Below are 22541 nucleotides of genomic sequence, written 5' to 3'. Positions count from 1 at the left end.
AGGTCCTGAGTTCAATTCCAGACAACTACAGAGTGGTTCACTACCATCTGTAATGGGATCTGATGCTCTCTTCTAGTGTGTCTGAAGATAGAGATAGTGTACCCACATACATAAAATAAATAAATAAATCTTTTTTAAAAAAAAAAAACTATACAAATTGAACATACCTTTGAAGTACCATGAGATATTTCAGCTCATATGTAACTTTTGAAACATACAGTGCACCACCTCCTCTGCACCCCTCACCCACTTCACCCTGTGGCATCGCAGCAGAAGGCTTTGCTTCTGTCTACTGTAACTTTGTATCAATGCTTACCCTCTCCTTACTCTCCCCTACTCTTCCCACCCCTCCCCTGCCCCTACTGCCCATCATTTGAACCTCAATGTGGATGAGACTAACTTTCTTTCCTCCTACTCACGTGAGATCACATGACACTTGTCTTTCATGTGTTGTTCAATGCCCACTCTAATCAGATCTCTTTCTCTCTAATGGCTATGGTATATGTAAGTATATATTATACATGTAACATATAAATATTTGTACCTATAAATATATTTATTATATTAATATAAATATATAGATTATATAATATATAAGATATATAAATTAATATATTTTTAATGTAGAAAAACTGTAGAGATCATAAAATACAAAACTTTGCAAAGATATTGCAAATCTAATAAATTCCAGGAACAGACATCTTTGAACACTGGGATCCTGGTGGACAGCAGTGGAATGCACCCATGGCTTTGGGAAGCCAGAAGCTTTAGTGAAAGTCTAGGGTGGGGCTGGCGAGATAGCTCAGTGGTTAAAGGTGTTTTCTGCTCTTCTAGATTGTCCCAATCCGGTTCCTTACACTCATGTTGGGCAGCTCACAACTACCTGTAACTCTGGGTCTGGAGAGTCTGACATGGTCACCTGGCCTCTGTGAGCTCCCACATCACACACACACACACACACACACACACACACACACCAAAAGAAAACAAACTTAAATCTAAAAAAAGTCTTGTTGGATGGGGGTACGTTTTAAATTACACTCACTTATGTTTATATGTGTGTGAACACCTGTGGAGCTCAGAGAACAACTGAGGGAGGTCGTTGATTCTTTCTACCATGTGGGCCCTAGGGAATCAAACTTTGGGTCAGCAGGCTTAGTGACAAGTAGCTTTAGCCACTGAGTCATCTTGTTGACCCCTGCTTTGAAGAATCAGAACATTAAGAGAATGTGTGTGTCCTGTCCGTCACAGGTAGATGTTTACTTGGCAAAGACCCTTTGAGAATGTTATTGATTCCCATGAGGTGGCTCAGCAGGTATCTCATGTCGGAAACCCACAGGGGAAGAATAAAGTCAACTCCTGAAAGTTGTCCTTTGATCACCACATGTGCATCAAAGCACCCCCCAATAATTAAAAATTAAGCAGAATGTGTACTGGCTAGTTTTGTGTCAACTTGACACAGGCTGGAGTTATCACAGAGAAAGGAGCTTCAGTTGAGGAAATGCCTCCATGAGATCCAGCTGTAAGGCATTTTCTCAATTAGTGATTAAGGGGGGGAAGGCCCCTGTGGGTGGGACCATCTCTGGGCTGGTAGTCTTAGGTTCTCTAAGAGAGCAGGCTGAGCAAGCCAGGGAAAGCAAGCCAGTAAAGAACATCTCTCCATGGAGTCTGCATCAGCTCCTGCTTCCTGACCTGCTTGAGTTCCAGTCCTGACTTCTTTCAGTGATGAACAGCAATGTGGAAGTGTAAGCTGAATAAACCTTTTCCTCCCCAGCTTGCTTCTTGGTCATGATGTTTGTGCAGGAATAGAAACCCTGACTAAGACAAATTGGTACCAGCATAGTGAGGTAGTCCTATGACAACCGGACCATGTTTTGGGGAGGACTGTGGAAGGACTTTGGAACTTTGGGCTAGAAGATACATTCGGTGTTAAGAGCTCTGTCCGATTTTGTATAGGAGTTTTGAAGATAATGTTGAGAACAGTGCAGAAGATGGAGGCCTGGCTTGTGAAATTCCAGAGGGAAAATTAAAGACACTTTTCAGGGCCATTGCTATTTTGGAGTTTGATTATCTATGGTTCTGGTTAGCTGTGGCTGAAGAATCAGCTGTGATTAACAAGATACCAGAACTACTAAAGTGAAAATGTTGCATTACTGGGACTATTGATGCTGGTTAGCTGGAGCTAAGAAATTAGTGGTGATTAAGAAGAGACCAGCATCATTGAGGTGACATCTTCTGGGAGCACAGAGGCTGTGTTCCAGAGATAGCCAAGGCTGTACCTTGTGCTGTGGCTGGACTTGGTAATGTGTAAGAGTTACCCAGGTGGTACTGGTTTTGAAAGCATGAAGGGGTCACACAGAGCAGCTGAGGCTCAGCACTGTGAGAGGCCATGGAAGGTCATTGGTGAAGGTGCAACCTCAGTTGCAATTGATGGCCCAGGACTGAAGAGGTCATGCAAAGGAGTTGAGGCTTGGCACCATGAGGAGAGCCTATAAGATGCTATTGTTGAAGCCAAGTTACAGTAGAAGACAGTAGCGTTTTGGAGATGCCAGTACCATGAGATGACCACCAAGAACAGCAGCAGCAGTGGAGTATAGGCAGCTGAAGCCTAGAAGACAATGTGCTACAAAGGGCCTGGCTGGAGAAGTGACCCAAGCCCTTGGAGGATCCCAGAATATCGTGAGTTGGATCCCAGACATTGGACGGTTGGAGATTGATTTTTGCTTTTGATTGTGACTATGCCCTGATATTTTTCCCTCTTGAAGGAAGAAAGTATTTTAGTGGAGCCCCACAGTTAAGAAACTTTAAATTTTAAAAGATATTGGACATTTTAAAGGGACTGAACTTTAATATACAAGACTGTGGGACTTTTAAAATTATTTACATCTTGGGGATGAATAAGAAACTAAGGGTTGAGGCTTACTTGTAATGTGTTTGTGTGTCAAGTTGACAAGGGGTCAATTGTACTGGCTGGTTTTGTGTGTCAACTTGACACAGGCTGGAGTTATCACAGAGAAAGGAGTTTCAGTTGGGGAAAAGCCTCCATGAGATCCAGCTGTAAGGCATTTTCTCTATTAGTGATCAAGGGGGAAAGGTCCCTGGGCTGATAGTCTTAGGTTCTCTAAGAGAGCAAGCTGAGCAAGCCAGGGGAAGCAATCCAGTAAAGAACATCCCTCCATGGCCTCTGCATCAGCTCCTGCTTCCTGACCTGCTTGAGTTCCAGTCCTGACTTCCTTTGGTGATGAACAGCATTGTGGAAGTGTAAGCTGAATAAACCCTTTCCTCCCCAACTTGCTTCTTGGTCATGATGTTTTGTTCAGGAATAGAAACTCTGAATGAGACAGAACATGATTGAGATTCATATTCAAATGATTTCATCTATTCAAAATGAAATTACTTGGACCTAGAAGGCCTATTTTCTTAGTTTTTTTTCTTTTTCATAAGCTCATGCAAAGCTTCGTTGCTTGAAAGATGTGAGTGTGATAGCCACACGCCCATCAACAGGACCTGCCACTGAGCCACAGGCTCACCAACAGGACACGCGACTCAGCCACAAGCGAAACAGTCCTGTTGGTGTGCAGAAAGTTCTGGATTCATTCACCTACCAAGTGTTTACTAAAGGCTCACCATATAGACCCCTTAGTTATTGGACATGCGCAGGAATTAAAGTTACCACTTAGGTGGAAATTACTCTAATAGAGGGAGTGGGGAGTCAGGGGTGGGGTGCAGCAGAAGCAGCAGGAGTCACCGGAGAAAGTCCAGATTGTCCATGCCAATGGCTTTGTCACCATGGGGATCTTTTGTCTCGGTCACCAATTTGTCCTTGGGTTGTCCAGCAAAATGGCTCAAGCTGTTCGTGAAAAACCTGTGCCTTCTGAGTGTGCTGAAAGACATACTGGACCCACTGGGGAGGTAGGCATGTTTTGGAAGAGTGGTACTAATACACATTTACTGCCATAACGGATGTGTGCATGCCTGTGTAAGTGTGTGTGCCTGCCTGTGTGTGTATGTACGCGCACATTCCTATGTGTTGGGTACATGTGCACACATTGGTAAAGATTTAATGTAGAAACTTCTGTAGCACATCCTAGGATCTAATGGCTATCTGATGTTTTGTGCTATGGAGACGACCTGGTCACAATTCTATTGCATCATCTTTGAAGGCATTAAAGCCATCGAAGTGGAATGTGTGCATGTATCATTCAATTATAGCAAATGCATGCTGAAAGGAAGCTCATCTTTGTTTCTTTGTTCTTCTAGGTTTATTTGTCTTTTCTGTTTGTTTGTTTTGTTTTGTTATTTTTGAGACAGGATCTCTTTGCACAGCTCTGGCTGTCCTGGAACTCACTATATAGACAAAGCTGGCTTTGAACTCACAGAGATCTGCCTGTCTCTGCCTCCCAAGTGCTGGGGAGGGGGTTCGGGTGGGGATTAAAGGAATGTACCACCATGCCCAGCTGTTTGTTGTCTTGAGACAGGATCTCATCTAGTCTAGGCTGGTCTTGAATTTGCTATACAGCCAAGAAGAGTCTGGAACTCCTGAGCTCTCTCCATCTGCTTTCTACATGCTGAGAGAGATTATTACTGTGAGACACCAAACAGAACAACAGGCTGGTTTTTAATCTGTGTTCAACGAAGGTTCCAGAAGCTCAGGGTCCTGCAGCTTCTGACATTTTAAGGGTGTGGTAGAGCCTTTGGAGCCCTGTCTTGTACTCCCCTTACTTTAAAGCTTTTAGCAGATCTTCTGGCCCCCATTAAAATCTGCATGACAATTAACCATCAACATGCATATTAACAGATGGTTTGCAGATAAGCCTCAGCTTAGAGAAACACCCGCTTCCGTCATGGCATGAACTGTCATGCACTGCTGCAGACAAGTGGAAATATTCAGGGCCCCTAGGCGCCATCTCTCAATAGGATCACATACACAGCCTTGAGTACTCTGATTTCCAGGCCACAGCAGAAGAGAGTAGAAACAAGATCTTTCCAAGTTCCCTCGTAACCAGGTCATATCGTGTTTGTGTGTTTAAAATGCGTGCCATATTTCCCTTGAGAATCAAAAGGGATCAACAAGTAAAGAGAAATAAAAAAACAAAACTAAACTAACCAAAACACAAGATTAGTGATATAGTGGGCTAGAAAAGGATTGCTAAGGGCAGCCACTAAAGGGAAGGCTGCTAAATGCTAAGACATTGCAGCGAAAGGTAAAGGATGGGTGGGTCCCAGGAGTGAGCCTGGGGAGGTGGGAGGAGCGAGTACCAGCCATGCACAACACTGTGGAATTCTTAGCTCTAGCTCTTCCTCAGCAGTTACAGGATAAAAAGTAACTAAGTCTGATGTATCAGTCTATGGAATAACATTACCTTCTAGCAACTGACTGACCACATTTTTACATGATCACGTGGGTGCCTAGCTATGCAATGCGGGTAAAAAGAGATAGGGAGGGAGGGAGGGAGGGAGGGAGGGAGGGAGGGAGGGAGGGAGGAGAACTGTAAGCTGTGCTACACAGAATGTTTGGAGGGCGGCAGGAGGCTGGAGAGATGGCTCTGGTCAAGAGCATCTGCTGCTCCTGCAGAGAACCTGGGCTCAAAACTACCTATAACTCCAGCTCCATAGTATCTGATGCCTTCTTCTGGGCTCTGTGGGTGTTGTATTAGGTGACACACACACACACACACACACACACACACACAAACTTGGGGCTGGAGAGATAGCTCAGTGATGAAGAGCACTGAAGTCCTGAGTTCAATTCCCAGCAACCAGATGGTGGCTCACAACTATCTGTAATGGGATCTGATGCCCTCTTCTGGTGGGTCTGAAGGCAGAGGTGATGTCTTTATACATATACATAAACAAATTTATTTTAAAAAATAAAACATAAAAAACAGAACGCTTAAAGAGTGAGTATTTATAGTCTACTATATGTTACAATAGTAAACATACATACAATATATTATATACATAATATAACTATGATAAATAAAACTACATTTTGCTGGGATTGTTCTTAAGAGGGACAATAAAATGAAGTAGCCAAATGTCTGGAAACACATTCGGCTAACTGTTCGGTGAGTTATTAGGTATGAAGTTGGGAGGGATGGGGAGGGGAGGACAAATCTAGGAGGAAATGGAGGGAGAAACTGTATGAGAGTCTGGAAGACTTAATTAAAATATTTTATTAAAAGAAAAGAGGGTACTAAAAAACCAGCTGTGGGAGAAACCTAAGGGTGGGAATAAAACGAACTCTCATGTTCAACTTCCACAACACCATGGCTTATGGCCACATGGACTGACTGGGTTAGCTCCTCTCGATGCTTTTGACTCTGAAGTTGGTGTGCCCTAAACGTTTGGTTTTCTCTTCACAAAAGATAAACTAACCACTGTGAAATCACATTAAGCTAAGCAATGTCTGGCACTGAAGGGCTGGCATTCAGCAGTTGCTTAAGCAGTAACCAGGAAACTGGGAGTTGATCAACAACAGGAGAAGGGTAAACATGTAACCAATTTCCCATCTAGAGAGAAGCCTTTAGATAGCACTTTAAATTCAGGTACAGGGAAGTTGTAGCTGATGTGTGCTCCTTGAAGAAGTTTTATAAAGAGTTCCGTGTGAGGGCCAGTGAGATGGCTTAGTGGGTGGGTACAAGCTCAATGTCCCAAGTTAAGTCCATGGAACCCATCGGGTAAGGACAGAACCCACTTCTCAAAGTTGTCTTCTGACCTCGACAGACATACCTGCATTCACACACACACACACACACACACACAAAATAAATAAATAAATAAAAATAAAAAGACTTTTTAAAATTAAGAGGCCTTAGAGTTTCCAGCTGCTAATCTATGGGGAGCTCTGTTATATCCATGTGTCTATAATTCAAATTATTATTTGAAGAATGGCCTAAGGGATTTAAGAACTCAGGAGAACATAGAGCCCTTCTCAAAGTTGTCTACTGCAGATATGAAGAGTCCAACAGATGAGTCAGATGACCAGAGAATGACTAATAAGTCTGACAATCCCAACATCTTTTGGGGGAGGGGAGAATGGATTTATATGCATTGAGATATACATTTTAAATGGTCCTTTTTTTTTTTTTTTTTTTTTTTTTAGAAAAGAGAAGTAGAGGGGCTGGAGAGATGGCTCAGTGGTTAAGAGCAGTGACTGCTCTTCCAGAGGACCTGAGTGCAATTCCCAGCAACCACATGGTAGCTCACAACCATCTGTAATGGGATCGTATGCCCTGTTCTGGTGTGTGCCTGAGGACATAGCACTCATAGAAGTAGGAATATAGAACAAGAATCGTTGCTTAGAGATCCGCTGTTGCACAGAGAAGATGTCCAGAAGATAATCCATACCATAAATGTGCTGTGTGGATCACACTCACAGTCATGGAATCCCCAGTACAGTCGATTCCAACCATCCTAACGCTGCGGGCCCTTTAATACAGTCCCACATGTTGAACTGACCCCTCAACCATAAAATGATTTTTGTTACTTTATAAATATAAATATAAATACATATATATATATATATATATATATATACACATACACACATATATGCATGTAAATTTATTTTGTTGCTTTGTAATTTTGCGACTGTTACGAATTGTAATGTAAATATCTTTGAAGAAAAAGGTTTGCCAAAGGGGTCGCGACTCACAGGTTGAGAACTACCGCCCTGGTATTTGCACAGTTTAAGACACAAGCACTGTCTGTGAACAGCTTATACTCTCAGTTCCACACTGGATACTCTGACTTCACTGTCCTATACTGGGCGGGGCCTGAAAGTCTGCTTCTCTTACTTAGACTGTGTCTGTCTGGTGCCTTTGCTCTCAAGAGCTGCTTGGGACCTGGTTGGTGTGAGTGTGACGTCTAAGGAGAGAAACACAGAGGCCTCAATGTCCCATGAATGATGAGCTCCATGCTCAGGTTTAATTTCTGCTCAGCCTACGTAACCATTTCTGAAAACACAGTTTTCAGGAAAATTACTCTGTCATGCCTCTCTTCAGACCTTTAAATGGTTAGCCCTACATTTATGGAGAAAAACAATCAGTACAATCCTATCTCGAGACGGGCTCATGGAAAGTGTCTTCAAGTTACACCACCCTCACGAGGTGCCTGGCAGAAGCATGACACCCAGGGGCTGCAGCTCAGACCTGCTGTGCTGGGCACACTGGTGCACCACACCCAAACGTAGCTAATGCTGATTCCCAAGCCTGGGCTAACGCACTGTCTGACCCCAGGAACAACATAGCTGAGGTCGTTCCTTGGGGTCCCAAATTTATGGTCATAATGTCAAGTTGCTGGCAAATCTATGCACACAGATCATATGGAGGTGGGAAGTATCAGTGCTGGTTTACTTTGGCCCAATTTCCATTTCCCAAGTATCAGATTTCAGAGCCTATTTGGGGAATATTTTCCTTTCCTTTTGCTATGCCTCAGTCTTCATTCGGTTGATTTAAAATGCCAGTTTACTGAAACAGATTGAAAATAGGTAACTATTTTGTTGTAATTCGTTTGGGGGATTTTAGAAGTAAATTGTTATGTATTCTTTCGGCACTTTAAATGCAATCTTGAGAAACGTTTTCTATTTGGAAAAAAATTGCAGAACCATCACTACCAGATGACTCCAGAAGATGGCGCTGTAGGCCACATGTCTACAATGTAAGGCTCCATTTTTCACTGCTCAACTATGACGGGGCACTTTTAAAATTACCATTTATCTTAAGCTTGATAAAGGTAAGTATTGAAAAGAAGTGCCAGTTTGGAACTTAGAAATTTAATTCTAATATTCTGTTGACAGAAATATATTTAGAAGCAGGTAGTCATTTTCTATTTAGTGTTACATTTGTAACCACATTTTAATTTGTATCAGACTCAATACAACTACTTGCAACAACTGGCTACTTGAGGGGATCCTCGTTGAGCCATTGCTAAACTGCTTTGATTTGTAAGTTAGGGACCCGGGAGGAGGAAGGGGACTTGGAACCTGTGGTCCCAGATCTGACAAAACTACAAATAGCTATTAGGAATGGACTTTGGAGGCACTGAGTTTATTAAGGTTTTCGTTACACAGTGTGGGATGCTTGCTGGTGGGATACGTGCCTGTTAATGTTGTTTGCACATCTGCAGCACCTTTTCTTGTGCAAAGACCTAGATACGATAGATCTCTGTCTGCTGCCAGAGATAAAAACTGAGCTGCCACCTGAAACTTGAGTTGGTAAGGACAGGTTCTGAACACCCAGACAGGTCTAGCAGTTTACCTCATCACAGAGGAGCTCATACGCCTGCTTAATTGGCACAACCGCCGATACTCTGGCTCGATTAACAATAAACAATAGGAATAGGGACAGGGGAAAGCAACTTGGTGCAAGCAGAGCCACCTGAGTTGTGCTCCCCAATGCCCACTTAGGAAGCCTGGCATAGCCTGGCATTGCCTATGCGATCTCAGTACAAGGTGTCAGGAGGTGAGGTGTGAGAGAGAGAGAGAGAGAGAGAGAGAGAGAGAGAGAGAGAGAGAGAGAGAGAGAGAGAGGGAGGCAGGAGGAGAGCTGGGGCTTGCTGGTCAGGCAGCCTAGGCAAAAATGAAGAGTTCTGGCTTCAGTGAGACCCTGTGTCAAGGCAATAAGGTGTAGCATGATAGAGCAGGACACCTAATGGCTAAGGTGTAGCACGGTAGAGCAGGACACCTAATGGCTAAGGTGTAGCATGATAGAGCAGGACACCTAATGGCTAAGGTGTAGCACGGTAGAGCAGGACACCTAATGGCTTTGTCTGAGATGCACACACACATGGTCACACACAAGGACACATGGACACACACAAAGATACACTGAAATACACAGACAGACAGACACACACACACAAAGACACATGGACACACATGCACACAAACACAGAAATAAGGGTTTACTTTGGCTTACAGTTTAAGGGCAGAGTTTACCATGACAGGAAATTCATAGTAACAAGGGTTTAAAGCAGCTACATGCAACCAGGAAGTAGAGAACAGTGAATATTTATGCTCTGCTAGCTTTCTCCTTTGAAATAACCTAAGATGAAAACCCAGGGAATAGCGCTCCTCACTTTGAGGGCACCTCAGTTAACCTAATAGGGGGAGGTTCTCTCACAGGCAAGCCCAAAGTAATACCTCCCAGGTGTGCCTGGGTGCTTGCTTCTGGGTGACTCTCGATCCTGTCAGGACCACAATGAACAGAAGCAGCCACCACAGCGAGCTCGCTTCATTTGAGAGCACACAAAGGAAAATAAATGCCTACAGCGCAAGAAGGCAAGTGGGTGCGGCGGAGCCCAGGGTGTGCAGAGGGACATCTGTTTGCTGTTTCTTGACTGGGTAGTGAGTGGAAAGTTCTTGGCTTGTGTGTGCATTTGGAAAACGGTGCTCCCTTGAAAAGATAGAGCTCATTCAGGTAGAGAGCTTGACCTGCAAATGATAGCCATGAACAAATTGGGGGTGGGGGGTGAGGAATGCCCCCGTTGTCTTTAGGCCGGTATCAGACTCCAGGACTCTATGCACAGCTTAGGCAGCACCTGCGACTGAACATGGAGGAAGTGAGCGGTGCTCTGCAGCAGGCGTTTCTGTAAGGACTCTACATCCCCTGGCTCATCCCCTGCCCATTAGCTACCTGCAAGGCAGCCTCACAAGGTGCGGTTAGATGAATATTAAAGAGACTGCTTACAGCCACACAGGACAGTCACTGGCTGGGCACAGACCATGATGCCAACGTCAATATCACACTGTGTAAACTATCCCCCTCCTGGGACCTGTGGTTCCTTGAAGTTATTCTAGCAGTTAATGTTGTGGGCATGTGTTGAAACAATAAAGGGCATCCGACCTTTATCACTGCTTTGTTTTGTTTTGTTGGCATGTGTTGTGTGTGTGAGTATGTACTTGCCTGTGTGCGCATGTAGAGACCTGAAGTTGAGGTCAGGCATCTTGCCTAGCCACTCACCTTTCTTGAAGCAAGGTGTCTTGCTAAACCCGGAGTTAGCCAATTCTGGCTAGTCTAACTGGCCAGTCTGCCTCTGGGACTCCCTATCTTTGCCTCTTACGTGCTCTGATCGCAGGCAGCTGGCAGGCCCGGGCAGGTTACTAGCCATGCTTGCATGGCAAATGCAATATCCACTGGGCATCACTCCCTGACCCGCACAACTATCTTGCTTAGTAAAAACAGGAGACTGAAATATTAACTAAGGTGGCACTAAATACACTGAGTATTAATATTTTTCAGCATGTATGTGGAGGAAGGCCAATTTATCTGACTATAGACTCTACAATAATACATGAAAAATGCACTTATGGAGAAGGGAGCACTAAAAAGAGACATTTAAGCCAGGTGGGGGTGGTGCATGCCTTTGATCCCAGAACTTGGGAGGAGGCAGGAGTTTGAGGCCAAGCCTGGTCTACACAGTGGGTTCCAGGACAGCCAGGGCTCCATAGAGAAACCTTGCCAAGAACAAAACAAAACAAAACAAAACAACACACACACACACATACACATGCATATACACTGAGGAGACATTTATAATAAGCACGTGTTAGGGGTCATACATTATTTATATATTAACTGTTACTGAGCAGAGAAACGATCTGGTTGAGTACTGTAACAATTGACTGGCTTAATTCTTTGAGGACATCTTGAGTTGTCGGTCTGTTTCATGGGTTGCTTTTTTCTCATTAACAACTATCCAACAAAGAGGAGGATGGAGAGGAGGAGGGGAAGGAGGAGGGAGAGGAGGAGAAGGAAGAGGAGGAGGGGGAGGAGAGGGAGAAGGAGGGGGAACACAGACTGTAGCTATGCTTGAGTGTGTGACCATGAAGACATTTTTTTCTTCCACCAGAGGAATCACGTGACTGATGCTGGGCTCTTGGCATCCAAGTATGCCCCACTGCCTCCTCGGGAAAATTTTTTAAAAAAGATTTATTTATTTATTTTTAATGTATGTGAGTACACTGTTGCTGTTTTCAGACACACCAGAAGAGGGCATCAGATCCCATTACAGATGGTTGTGAGCCACACCATGAGGTTTCTGGGAATTGAACTCAGGATCTCTGGAAGAACAGTCAGCGCTCCTAACCACTGAGCCATCTCTCCAGCCCCGTGCCTCTTTGTGATTCGATGGTTTGGTGAGCTCTTTTTGGACATGGGCTTCCTGCCAGCCCTGCTCAGTGCATTTCTCCATGGGAGGGAGAACTTAGTCTGTAAGTTGAATCTTCAAGGAAAAGGACAGGCCTGGCTTTTCACAAAAAGATACTGATTTCTACTTTGAAGTAGCTTTGGGGCTCAGGACAGTGGTGATATGGAGTATGGATTCAGATTAACTGGTAACTGGATATAAATGTGTTGTGCTCCCCCATTCTGATTAATTATTATATTTAATATATGACCAAAACGTTAAACATCTTGTTCTAATGGGCTCCAGGGTTTGCCTCTTTAAACGTGGGAGTATTCACATGTCCTGGTCTCATTGCGTAAAGTGAAACCAAAGCCTCATTGGCTCTTTGAAAATGGAGGTAAGAAAGTCTCCACACTGTGCACAGACCTTAAATAATGCACACCCATGGGACTTTTTCTAGGCTCAATCTTGACCAAATCTCATTGGACCAAAGCTAGAACTTTCCACCAATGGCTCGTCTTCTTTCTCATTGGACACACATTTTGAAAACAAGTGGGTTATAGTTGTAACTCTAGGTTTCCGCCCTGTCCCTCTGCTTAGCAAGGCAAGCTGGGAAGGCCACTTGGCATCCATGGATGTCAGGAGAGTTGGCTCAGTGGTTAAGGGCACTTGCTGTTTTGTGAAAGACCCGAGGTTAGTTCCTATCACCCACAGGAAGGCTTACCACCACCTCGGGCACCAAGATGCACACACAGGCATAACACTTATATACTAACAATAAAATAACAACAACAATGGAATAAGATCACTGAGCTTGTAAGCTGTGCTTTCCCTAGGAGCCTCTACATAAAAGGCATTTTCCAGTGTGCTGTCAACAGTTTCCTTCTTCCTGGAGGTACAGGCATCTTTAAATTGCATGGTTGATGGCAACTCTATCACATACAAAAATTTTGGTATGGCACTTTTTTTTCCCTATAGACCAAAACAGTGGTGACAGTAACTGATATTTATTAAAAGCTTAAAAATTATTATTTCCTAAAGGGCAATTATATTTTCCTAAAGGGAAATTATATTTCCTAATCATTTATTTATCTTAATGGTAACGCTATAGAAATAAAAAGAACAATTTCTGTTTCTAGGCTCGCGGCGGTCTAGGCACCTGCTCAGCCATTCTTTGAACATCCCAGATCTGTCTACATCTGTGGTCCACAGTCGGAACCTACAAGAGGCCCCCGTAGATGAAACCCAAACACAGAGAATGAGATGATAAAAGAGCTGATTTTGGTACTAGGGAATAGATCTTCACTGTTCCAGGAAAATGGCTGTGGGATCTGGACCAGTTAGGAAGTCAAATCACAGTGATGGTTAGCTGGTGTTTCTTTCTACAGCACCATTTACTAAGGAAAACAGATACGGTTCTAAGCACTACAAAAACCTCAAGGAGGTGTATGAGCCAGGCATAAGTGACACACACCTGTAGTCTTAGTGCTGAGGAGGCGAAGGCAGGAGGATTGGGTATTCAAGGTCATCCCCTGCTACAGGGGCTCCATGAAACCCTGACTTCATGCCTCCAGAGAAGAAGGAATTGATTATAATTAAGAAAGAAGTGTGTGAGCCTCAGTGGCTCAAAGAAGGCACAACACATAAATTCCAACCAGCTTTGAAACTTTCAAAAACAAAACATCATTGTCATCATCATCATCAACAACAACAAAACCATGGTGGCTCAAATGTATAAAAAAAAATGTATGAAAGACATTGAAGTAACTTAGGAGAAAACAGAATGAAAATGCCAAAAACATACTATAAATGCTCACACTGTAGGCGAATGTTATAAACTCCCTCTGGATTGTGTTTGTTTGTTTTAACCTCCTGTTTCTCTTTCCACTAGCAAAAGCCTTCTTAGGTCTTGGAAAGATTGATACATTTGGTTAGAAAATTTACAGAACTGGGTCTGGAGAGATGGCTCGGCAGTTAAAAGCTCTGGCTGCTCCTCTAACCTGGGTTCAGGTCCCACGACCCGCCATGCAGCTCACAACCATCTTTAACTTCAGTACCAGAGGATCCATGGCACCAGGCATGCATGTGGGACATGCGACCTGTGAGTGCAGGCAAAATGCCCGTACACATATCAAAACAAAGTCGATGCCTTAGGTACGGCAAAGATGCTGAAGACCCTGGATCCTGCATCCTGGGATGTGCGAGGAGTACCTCACCCACTTCACCCTGTCCCTGGCCACAGATCCGAGGGGATCGATACCTTCATCCATGCCATTGAGAAGCTCCGCGAGGTCTTCGTTTTTACTGTCAAACTGATGTTCCTTCCAGGTCTCTCCGTTCTCGCTCCGAAGGACGATAAGTTCTCTCTCCTTCCCCCTCATGGACCCAAAATGAGGGATTTCCACAATGACGGGGCTAGAAAACAAAACAAACAAACAAAAAAAGCCACATGATTTCTTTTTGTATCAATTTAAATATATCTGTAGTAGAATACTAAAAATAAATAAATAAATAAATAAATAAATAAATAAATAAAGTCTCATTAATAGGATTGAGTTGAAAACCAGAGGTGCCATTTGGATTGGGAATGGTCTCAAAGCTGCAGAATCATTGCTAGTTAAATGGTATTACAAGCCCAATAACATGCTGTCATTCAGTCACAAACAGTTCTTGAAGGCCTACTGTGTGCTAGGCGTCAAATTGAATGGGGGTGGGGGTGGGGTGGGAATAAAACACATATAAATAGGAAATTTCAAGTTAAACATGACTAAAATAGGCCATAAAGAAAGAAAACCGGCCCATTTTTTAAAAATTAAAAACATAATAGATACATTATATTATACGAGATGCTAATGAGTTAAAAGGACACAGTCATTTCTTTGAAAAAAGAAATTTACCCTACTGGAAGATCATTTCTCTACCCCCCCCCCCCCCAGAAATAAATAGACACTGCCATAATCTCGACCCTCCGACGATTGGCACGCCTTTGCATTTAAAACAGTTTTTCTGATTGTGCCCTTTGGGAATAAGCAAAGGGTGGCTTTGTTGCCTGACGTGACTTCACACCTATCCAGGGAATGCTGGCATGTTTTGGAAGAGTACATGTGAGTTTGAAATTGTCACAGGAAGGAGTTAATCTTTGACAGTGTCCTTTCTCAGACAAATGGAAGAGAATGGCTGCGAACTGAAGATGACCAAATCAAGTCACGAGAAATCACTTTCCTGAGTTTTACAGAAGTATGGAGAAACGCTGGGAAAGATGGAGGGGTAAGCAGACCACAGTCACGCACAGTTCATGTAGTTGGATTGTGCCGTTTTATCTGATGGTGCTTAACAGACAGTATCATTGTTCTCTGTAGAGGCTGTGTGCAACCTGGCTTAGCCTAGCTGTTTATGCATACACAGTAGCAACAAATACAGGCTTCAGGAGGCAGAGCTTAAAGAGAGGCTGTGGTAAAGATCAAAACTACAAATGAAATGTGAATATCTGGATTGCTCATAAAAGTAGTAATCAAAAATGAGGCCGATAAAGGTCATGATTTTACTTTTGCCAAAATTATTGTAAAGAATTAAAATTAAAAATATTTTTATAGTGCCTTTATTCTTTAATGAGTAAAAACAGTGTTAATAATGTCATTATGAAATTTCCCATAATTTAAGAACATACTTTATAGTTGGACATTAGGTATCATTTCATTTTTTTGAGAACAAGATACAGTCTTTGCGGGTTAAAGTGTCTGATACTCTCTCTGTGGCTTTGTGTAGGACACTCAGCAATGCTGGAGAGAAGGTATAGGCAGGGCCTTTGACCAAGGGGACAGCCAAGCAAGACAATTCATAACGGGCTTTTCATGCAGACTGCCAAGGCAGAAACAGTCAGACAAGCAGACAAACAATGATACATTTCAACTTAAAGGAGACAAAACGACATTTTGACAGCTCAACAGACTGTCTGGGCTGCCTCGAGTCCCATTTCTTTAAATATCATGTGCTCTTGACACATTCAAAAGGATCTTACTTATTGGTTGATTCCTTTTTTCTTCTCAGAGCCTGTAAAGATTACACTTTATAACAGTGATCTGCAAGTCTAATATCTCTCTCTCTCTCTCTCTCTCTCTCTCTCTCTCTCTCTCTCACTCACACACACACACACACACACACACACACACACACACACAGAGCATCTGTGGCAAACATTGACTCAAAGTCTGCAAATACCTTCTCTTACACTGGTTAAAATGAGACGGTTGGTCTCGCTCTAATAAGTACACAGAGAAGAAACATATCAACTTAAAGGCGGGTGGACAGATGCACAAGCCAGCGGTAGTGCTTTCGATGGGTCCCCACATGCTTCGTAAGCACATGACAGCGGCAGTGCCACATTAAGTCAAGCCACTTATGGGTGTTCCCTTTCAGCGACACACATCGACTGAAAGCAGAAAAGAGAAAACTAAAAGAAGAAGAACAAACTTAAGACGAGTATAAGACCATGGGCGTGACAGAAAAAAAAATTGAAAATGGAAAGGAGAACTGTACACATTCTGGTCTTGTCTATGAAGATCCTACCCAATAAATTTTGTTCCTTGAGGCCCAAGCTGCAGGATTCGGCTAACCAAGCTCTCGCCCTCATTTACAGGGGGAGGATGGGTGGGAAGATGCAGTTTACTGAGTGACATCCATGCAGCAGGAAGAGAAAAACGAGAAGGGGAGATGGTGAACACGCGGTCCGTCGGGACAGAGCCTGACCTGCTTTGCCAAGTGCCACCTCAATGAAGCAAACTTAGTTTTCCTTCTTGTAAAATACCCTACCCCAGTGGATTATGTCTCAAAGTTATCGTTAAAGAGACATGGCCCCATGGCAGTCATTTATGCAGGGAGGTGACATCTTCCTAAGGCTTCCTAATGATGATGCCTTGACTTCCACGGGAGACCTCGTGAGGGCGAACATCCGCTCACCCGTGGGGCAGAAAGCATGCTTCTTGGTTAGTAAGAGCATTGGCTGGCAGCTGAGTTAAGGAACCCGCAGCCTATCAACGCAGCAGCTTGGTGACCTTTGACACCACACCCGAGTCCCCAGTGGGGTCCGACAAGCCATATTCAAGAGTCGATGTCTTGAGTTCGCAAGGACAAAAGGAAAAAAAAGTGTGGTCAGAGGGCCAAAGTGAAAACGGGGGAAACTTACCCTAAAAATTGTGCCCCCGCAGGACCCATTTCTACCAGCCTACTGGCTAATCCCTCTCCTTCCACCATGGGGGGTGGGTTGGCCAGTTTATGTCTCTTTACCAGGCGGCACGTGATGCGGGTGGGGGCCGTACACTTTCGCGGAGGGATGATGATCCGCATCCCGTGGTGGCGGCTTCCTCGCATGGAGCCCCCTCTCGCGTCCACCATAAAGCTAACCAGAAACCTGTGCGGGGTTGGAAAAAGATCAGAGGGCGTCACAGACAGAAGTAAAACTGCACAGAGCTTGAAATGCAACATCAAGGTACAGGAGGGGGCGGGGGGGGGGGGCAAAGGCAGCCAGCGGCTCTGCCCTCCCTGAAACAGCAGTTGGAAGTTACTACTGTGGAGTCACGTCAGGCATGCACAGAACTCATACTCAGGGCAGAGGTGGTTTTCAGTGGACGCCCCCGTGCCCAGGAGGCAGGGAAGTCAGCAGAGGCACAGAGAAGGAACAGTGACATTTGTTAAGATGGAACTAACAGTATCTACGAAAAGGAATACAGATGTTAAAAAATAAATAAATAAAAAGGTGACCACTCTCCGTAGCCTTTGAGGATGGCTTAGGGGACAGTCGAAGGTCATTTTTAGTCTAACTAGTTTCTCCCCTAACCTATTTATGGGACCTCACTCTAGTACACACAGGATGAAACTCCACAGTGTAGCAGAAAACACACGACTCGTGAGACAAAGGGACAGTCACCCATAGCAACGCTCTTGACATTAGGATGAAACAATACAAATATACAAGCAGGTGACTAGGCTTGCTAAGATTTTGATGGAAAGGAATTAAATCTTTTCAATGTCCATTAATAAAAAAAAAAAAAGAGGCTGAGGAGCTATTAAAACATCATCTTTATTTGAATAGGCCATGTGCTAATAGAAATAGAAATTAAATGTTATTTCCGAGAGGGTCTACATTTTTCATCTGCCTTTATGTCAACGGGAATAAGGAAAAATGTTTTTCTGTGCGTGGCTATGTCGAGGGAAAGTCTCCTCTGTTGGTGATGGGTACTTTGGTTAAACATCAACCAACAGACACATCCGTACCTGTTGACTTTTACAGCTGAAAACATGCACGATTCACACAGCATCAGAGAGTGGGCATCAGAAAGAGCTATGGTTCCCTATTATATTATTTTAAGAAAAGCAAATCCTATCCATCAAAATTCTTTTCTATATAATTGTCTAAGCTTTGTGCCAACTAAAAACTAACATCCCGCCAAAGGATCTGAAACCCCTGAGTCATCTGTGGGTTTTCTGGCAAGGCAGACTTCTTCAGGCAAACTCCCCATGGTGAGCCAATGAGGTGGAGCGAGCTCTCTGGTTGAGAGAGTTTCCAGAACCAACTGCTCGTCAGTGAAGTGGACTCACCTTTTGCTTAAGTTTTTGGATTAACTACTTTTCTCTCTGTTATTTCATGTGCTTGCTTTTTATTACTCTAGCTATTGTGAGAATTTTTGTTTTTTTGCTTCTAGAATATTCAAGTCAGGAGAGGGAAAGCTGTCTCAAAAACAAGGAGACAATAAACATACTCTTCCCCTCTCTATTCAAAGGAATGACCATCGGCTTCCGTTCACCAACTCAGGCTTCCACAGGAATTCTTCCCAGGGAAAAATGGCCTGCGGCTCATTTGAAATTGTTCCAAATTGCTTCATTTTCTTAGGTACACATGTATTATATACCGTGTGTGCATGCACATGTGAGCATCAGTTTATCTCAGTCAGCAACGGAGTCTTGGTCCTCTCTGTAATTCATGGTGAATCAGTTATCTCTAGGTGTATGGAGGACTCTCGTCAAACTCTGGGCTTGAAATCGTACTTGTATTAGTACAAATGCACACTGCAGTGCTTGCCCAGATTAGGGGTGTTGCACTGACAACAGCTGGGCCCCAACAATCCAGACAGCACCTGCAGGGTCCAGCAGAGTCCCAGCACATGACCAGCATATGACCAGTGTCAGCTGAGTCAATCCATGAGCAGAACTTTGCTTTGCCTGCTTAGAAAGGCTTTGGGGAAGACTTGGCTAAGATTAAGAAATGAATGGGCAGACAGATATACAGAGTAACGCTTAGCTGCGTGGTCTCAAGGTAGCATACAAAGGTGACTCAGGCCAATATAAGACCGTGTTGTCTCTGAAGACTCTCAGAATCAATGGAGTGAATGCCTGAGAGGATTTGAATGACAAATCGGAAGAACCTCCTACCGGGCGCTCCTCAGAGTACATGGCACATGGTAGGTGCTTGTAACCATTTATCATCCTAAATGAATGTCATAGAGTTAACAGATCGAGGAAAAGTGGGGGTAGATGAAGCAGGACATAAGTGTTCAAAGACACTGAGAGGCACTGTGACCTGTTTTCTAAACTCAGTCTGTACGTAGAGCTGAGCAAAACCCAAAGGACACACAGCACGCATTGTAGAAACGGAGAAACACACAAAGGTGAGGTGATGCTTCCAAATCTATTTGTGCTGCTGTTCAGATCACACAATGAGCACCACACGCGTCCCTACAGCTGCTACTTGGAGGCGTCTAGTTTCGCAAACCGCAGGGTGACGGGTGTGGATACACTACAGACACTGATGCCCTCTAAACTGAGGGATGCCACATAAATGAAAAACACAAAGGACAGGGTTATCACCTTGAGTCATACTGAGGCAGCGGAGACGAGCAGCTGCAAAATAATTTAGAAAGCAAATGGGAGAAATTAATGTACGGTCATTAGAAGCAAGCAACAGACAATGTCAATGACGAGCAAAAGGAAAAAAAAAACCCTCAGAAGACGGAACCACGGCACTTAGCATTTGTGGGACAATCTGGGAGGAACGTTTGCCTTGGGTGCGGCAGAGCTCGGTTCTCAGACCTGCCACCAATGGCTTTGGTCCCAAGTGGGACTTCTCTGGCTGTCATTATGCTTGCTGTGTAAAATGTCTGTCCTGAAGAGAAGTTAAAGAAATGGATCCTGATGTATTTATTAGTTTCATGTGTGTAATATGATGCATATAACATATATGCATATGAGACAGCTATATCAGGGTCCTTTCTGCAAAATCTTGCTGGCATATGCAATAGTGTCTGCGTTTGGTGGGTGATTATGGGATGGACCCCCCCACCCCCACCCCGGGTGAGGCAGTCTCTGGATGGTCCACCCTTTCGTCTTAGCTCCAAACTTTGTCTCTGTAACTCCTTCCACGGGTATTTTGTTCCCTATATGCCCCAGTACAGGGGAACGCCAGGGCCAAGAAGTGGGAGTGGGTGAGTAGGAGAGCAGGGCGGGGAGAGGGTATAGGGGACTTTTGGGATAGCATTTGAAATGTAAATGAAGAAAATATCTAATAAAAATTTAAAAAACATATATGCATATATATGTATTTGTATATACAGTTCCTCTGTATGTGTGTATATATACATATATTTCTTTTGTGCATGTGTGTGTATATATATGTGTGTGTGTATATATATGTATATATATGTGTGTGTATGTGTGTATGCACCTGTGCCTGTGCCATAATACACATTGATCCTCAATTTTTACCCTGTTTGAAGTAAGCTCTGTCTTTAGCTGGCTGGCCAGCTTCCAGGGACTCTCCAGTCTCTGGCTTCCATCTCCCTTTAGGGATGCTGGGATGACAGGCGCTGCTGAGGCACTGGGCTTTGCATGGATTGTGTGGATCTGAGCTCCAGCCCTCAAATTTGCCCAAGTGCTTTAATTCACTAAGCCACCTTACTAGTCCAGTAGTCATTTCAGCAATCATTGTTCTACCATTTATATGGCTATCCATCAATGATCTCACAGTAAATTACCCACTAAAGACTCCAGCATCTAAAAATACATTGACTACCAATTCATTTGTCACAGTGGGCCACTATTCAGTCTTCTGATATGAGACAGGGATGAGAAACTCTTTATGTGGTTCTTATCAGCACTTCTCGGGTATATATTGGTATGTGACATTTTAAAAGTATATATATATATATATTTTATTTTTAAAGAGTCTTTTTTTTCCTTCTAATTATAACATAATACTACATAATTGCAACTTTTCTTCAGGAATGCAAAAGGTACCAAAGTCAATTGGAAACTTTCAAGTTTATAGTTCAAAAAAAAAGGGGGGGGGGCATGGCACAAAACAAACCATCTATTAAGAACGGCCAAACAACAGGAAACTAAGACCAACAGCAGAGTGGCCTGCTTACAGGGGACACTGAGTCAGTTTGTGAGGCGAATCAATAATACAGTTGATGTTTGTGTGAACGTGTGTGTGAACGTGTGTGTGTGTGTGTGTGTGTGTGTGTGTGTGTGTACGTGTGTGTGTGTGTGTGTGTGTGCATGTGTGTAGATGCACGCAGTCATAGGTGGCTAAGCATGTTCCTGTGTGTATGCTCATGTGGAAACTAGAGACCAACTTCCCGAGCTGATTCCCAGGCCATGTTTACTTTGGTCTTTGAGACAGGTGGCCCTCATTGACTTGGCTGGGATCCACTAGGCTGGAATAGCTGGCCTGCAGACCCCAGTGATTTGCCAGTCTGCACTGCCTCGCCAGCTCTGAGGTTACAGGTTTGAGCCACCATGCCCACAGGTTTTGGAGACTCAAACCCAGGTCCTCACACTTGTGTGACAAGCACTCTACTGGTTGAACCACTTCCCTATCTCTAAATAATGGTTTTATGGTAAAGAAAAAAAAGTCAGATACATATGGGGGGGGGGGAAGCCTCATTTGAGAAAAAAATTTAAGAAAAATAACATTGTGTTAAAATCTTTTCCATTGGAAAAATTTTTTTAAAGATTTAATGATCACAACAGCCAGGAAATTTTGCTGTTATCAACAATCAATGGTTTTTCTGATACTCTGCTTTCAGGAATAAAAACAGACTTGTCCCCAAAATACTTTTACATGATTTACAAATGCAAACCACACACTCTCACAAATGAGCATATATTGCACAGGTGAATATATCCGTAGGTATGGAGGTGTTCAATATGCATGGATAACTCTAAATAATAAATGCAATGGAGCATAACGGAATAAAGAGAAATGTCACGTGGGCACTTACCCAGAATGCACCGGGCTTGAGACCAGGTTCACATTATCTAACGTGTCCGCTGCCCAACTGTAGTGTCTGAGGGAGTCAGAATCAAACTCCCTCGTGAACGTCAGGTGCTGAAAAACAAAGCAGAACGTGACATCAACC

At 43.6% G+C, this 22541-nt stretch overlaps 1 protein-coding gene across 54 annotated transcripts in view; it reads right to left on the bottom strand.

Moving 5' to 3' along the window:
- Ank3 (ankyrin 3, epithelial) overlaps nt 1-22541 on the bottom strand; it is a 493951-nt gene that overhangs the window by 53975 nt on the left and 417435 nt on the right. For 27 of the 54 annotated variants that reach the window (NM_146005.3, NM_170688.2, NM_170689.2 and 24 more), the window contains 3 exons: nt 22404-22510; nt 17312-17536; nt 14390-14544 (listed from right to left, as the gene is read on the bottom strand). In NM_146005.3, coding sequence (NP_666117.2) covers nt 14390-14544; nt 17312-17536; nt 22404-22510 — 487 coding nt within the window. Of the gene's footprint in view, nt 1-14389; nt 14545-16695; nt 16795-17311; nt 17537-19989; nt 20023-22403; nt 22511-22541 lie in introns of all 54 variants that reach the window. The other 27 variants (XM_011243299.2, XM_011243291.2, XM_011243290.2 and 24 more) reach the window with 3 other exon arrangements.

Source organism: Mus musculus, chromosome 10 (genome assembly GCF_000001635.26).
Source record: "Mus musculus strain C57BL/6J chromosome 10, GRCm38.p6 C57BL/6J".
NCBI lineage: Eukaryota > Metazoa > Chordata > Mammalia > Rodentia > Muridae > Mus > Mus musculus.
The sequence above is the reverse complement of the archived record's forward strand: the minus strand, read 5'-3'. Positions and strand labels throughout refer to the sequence as shown.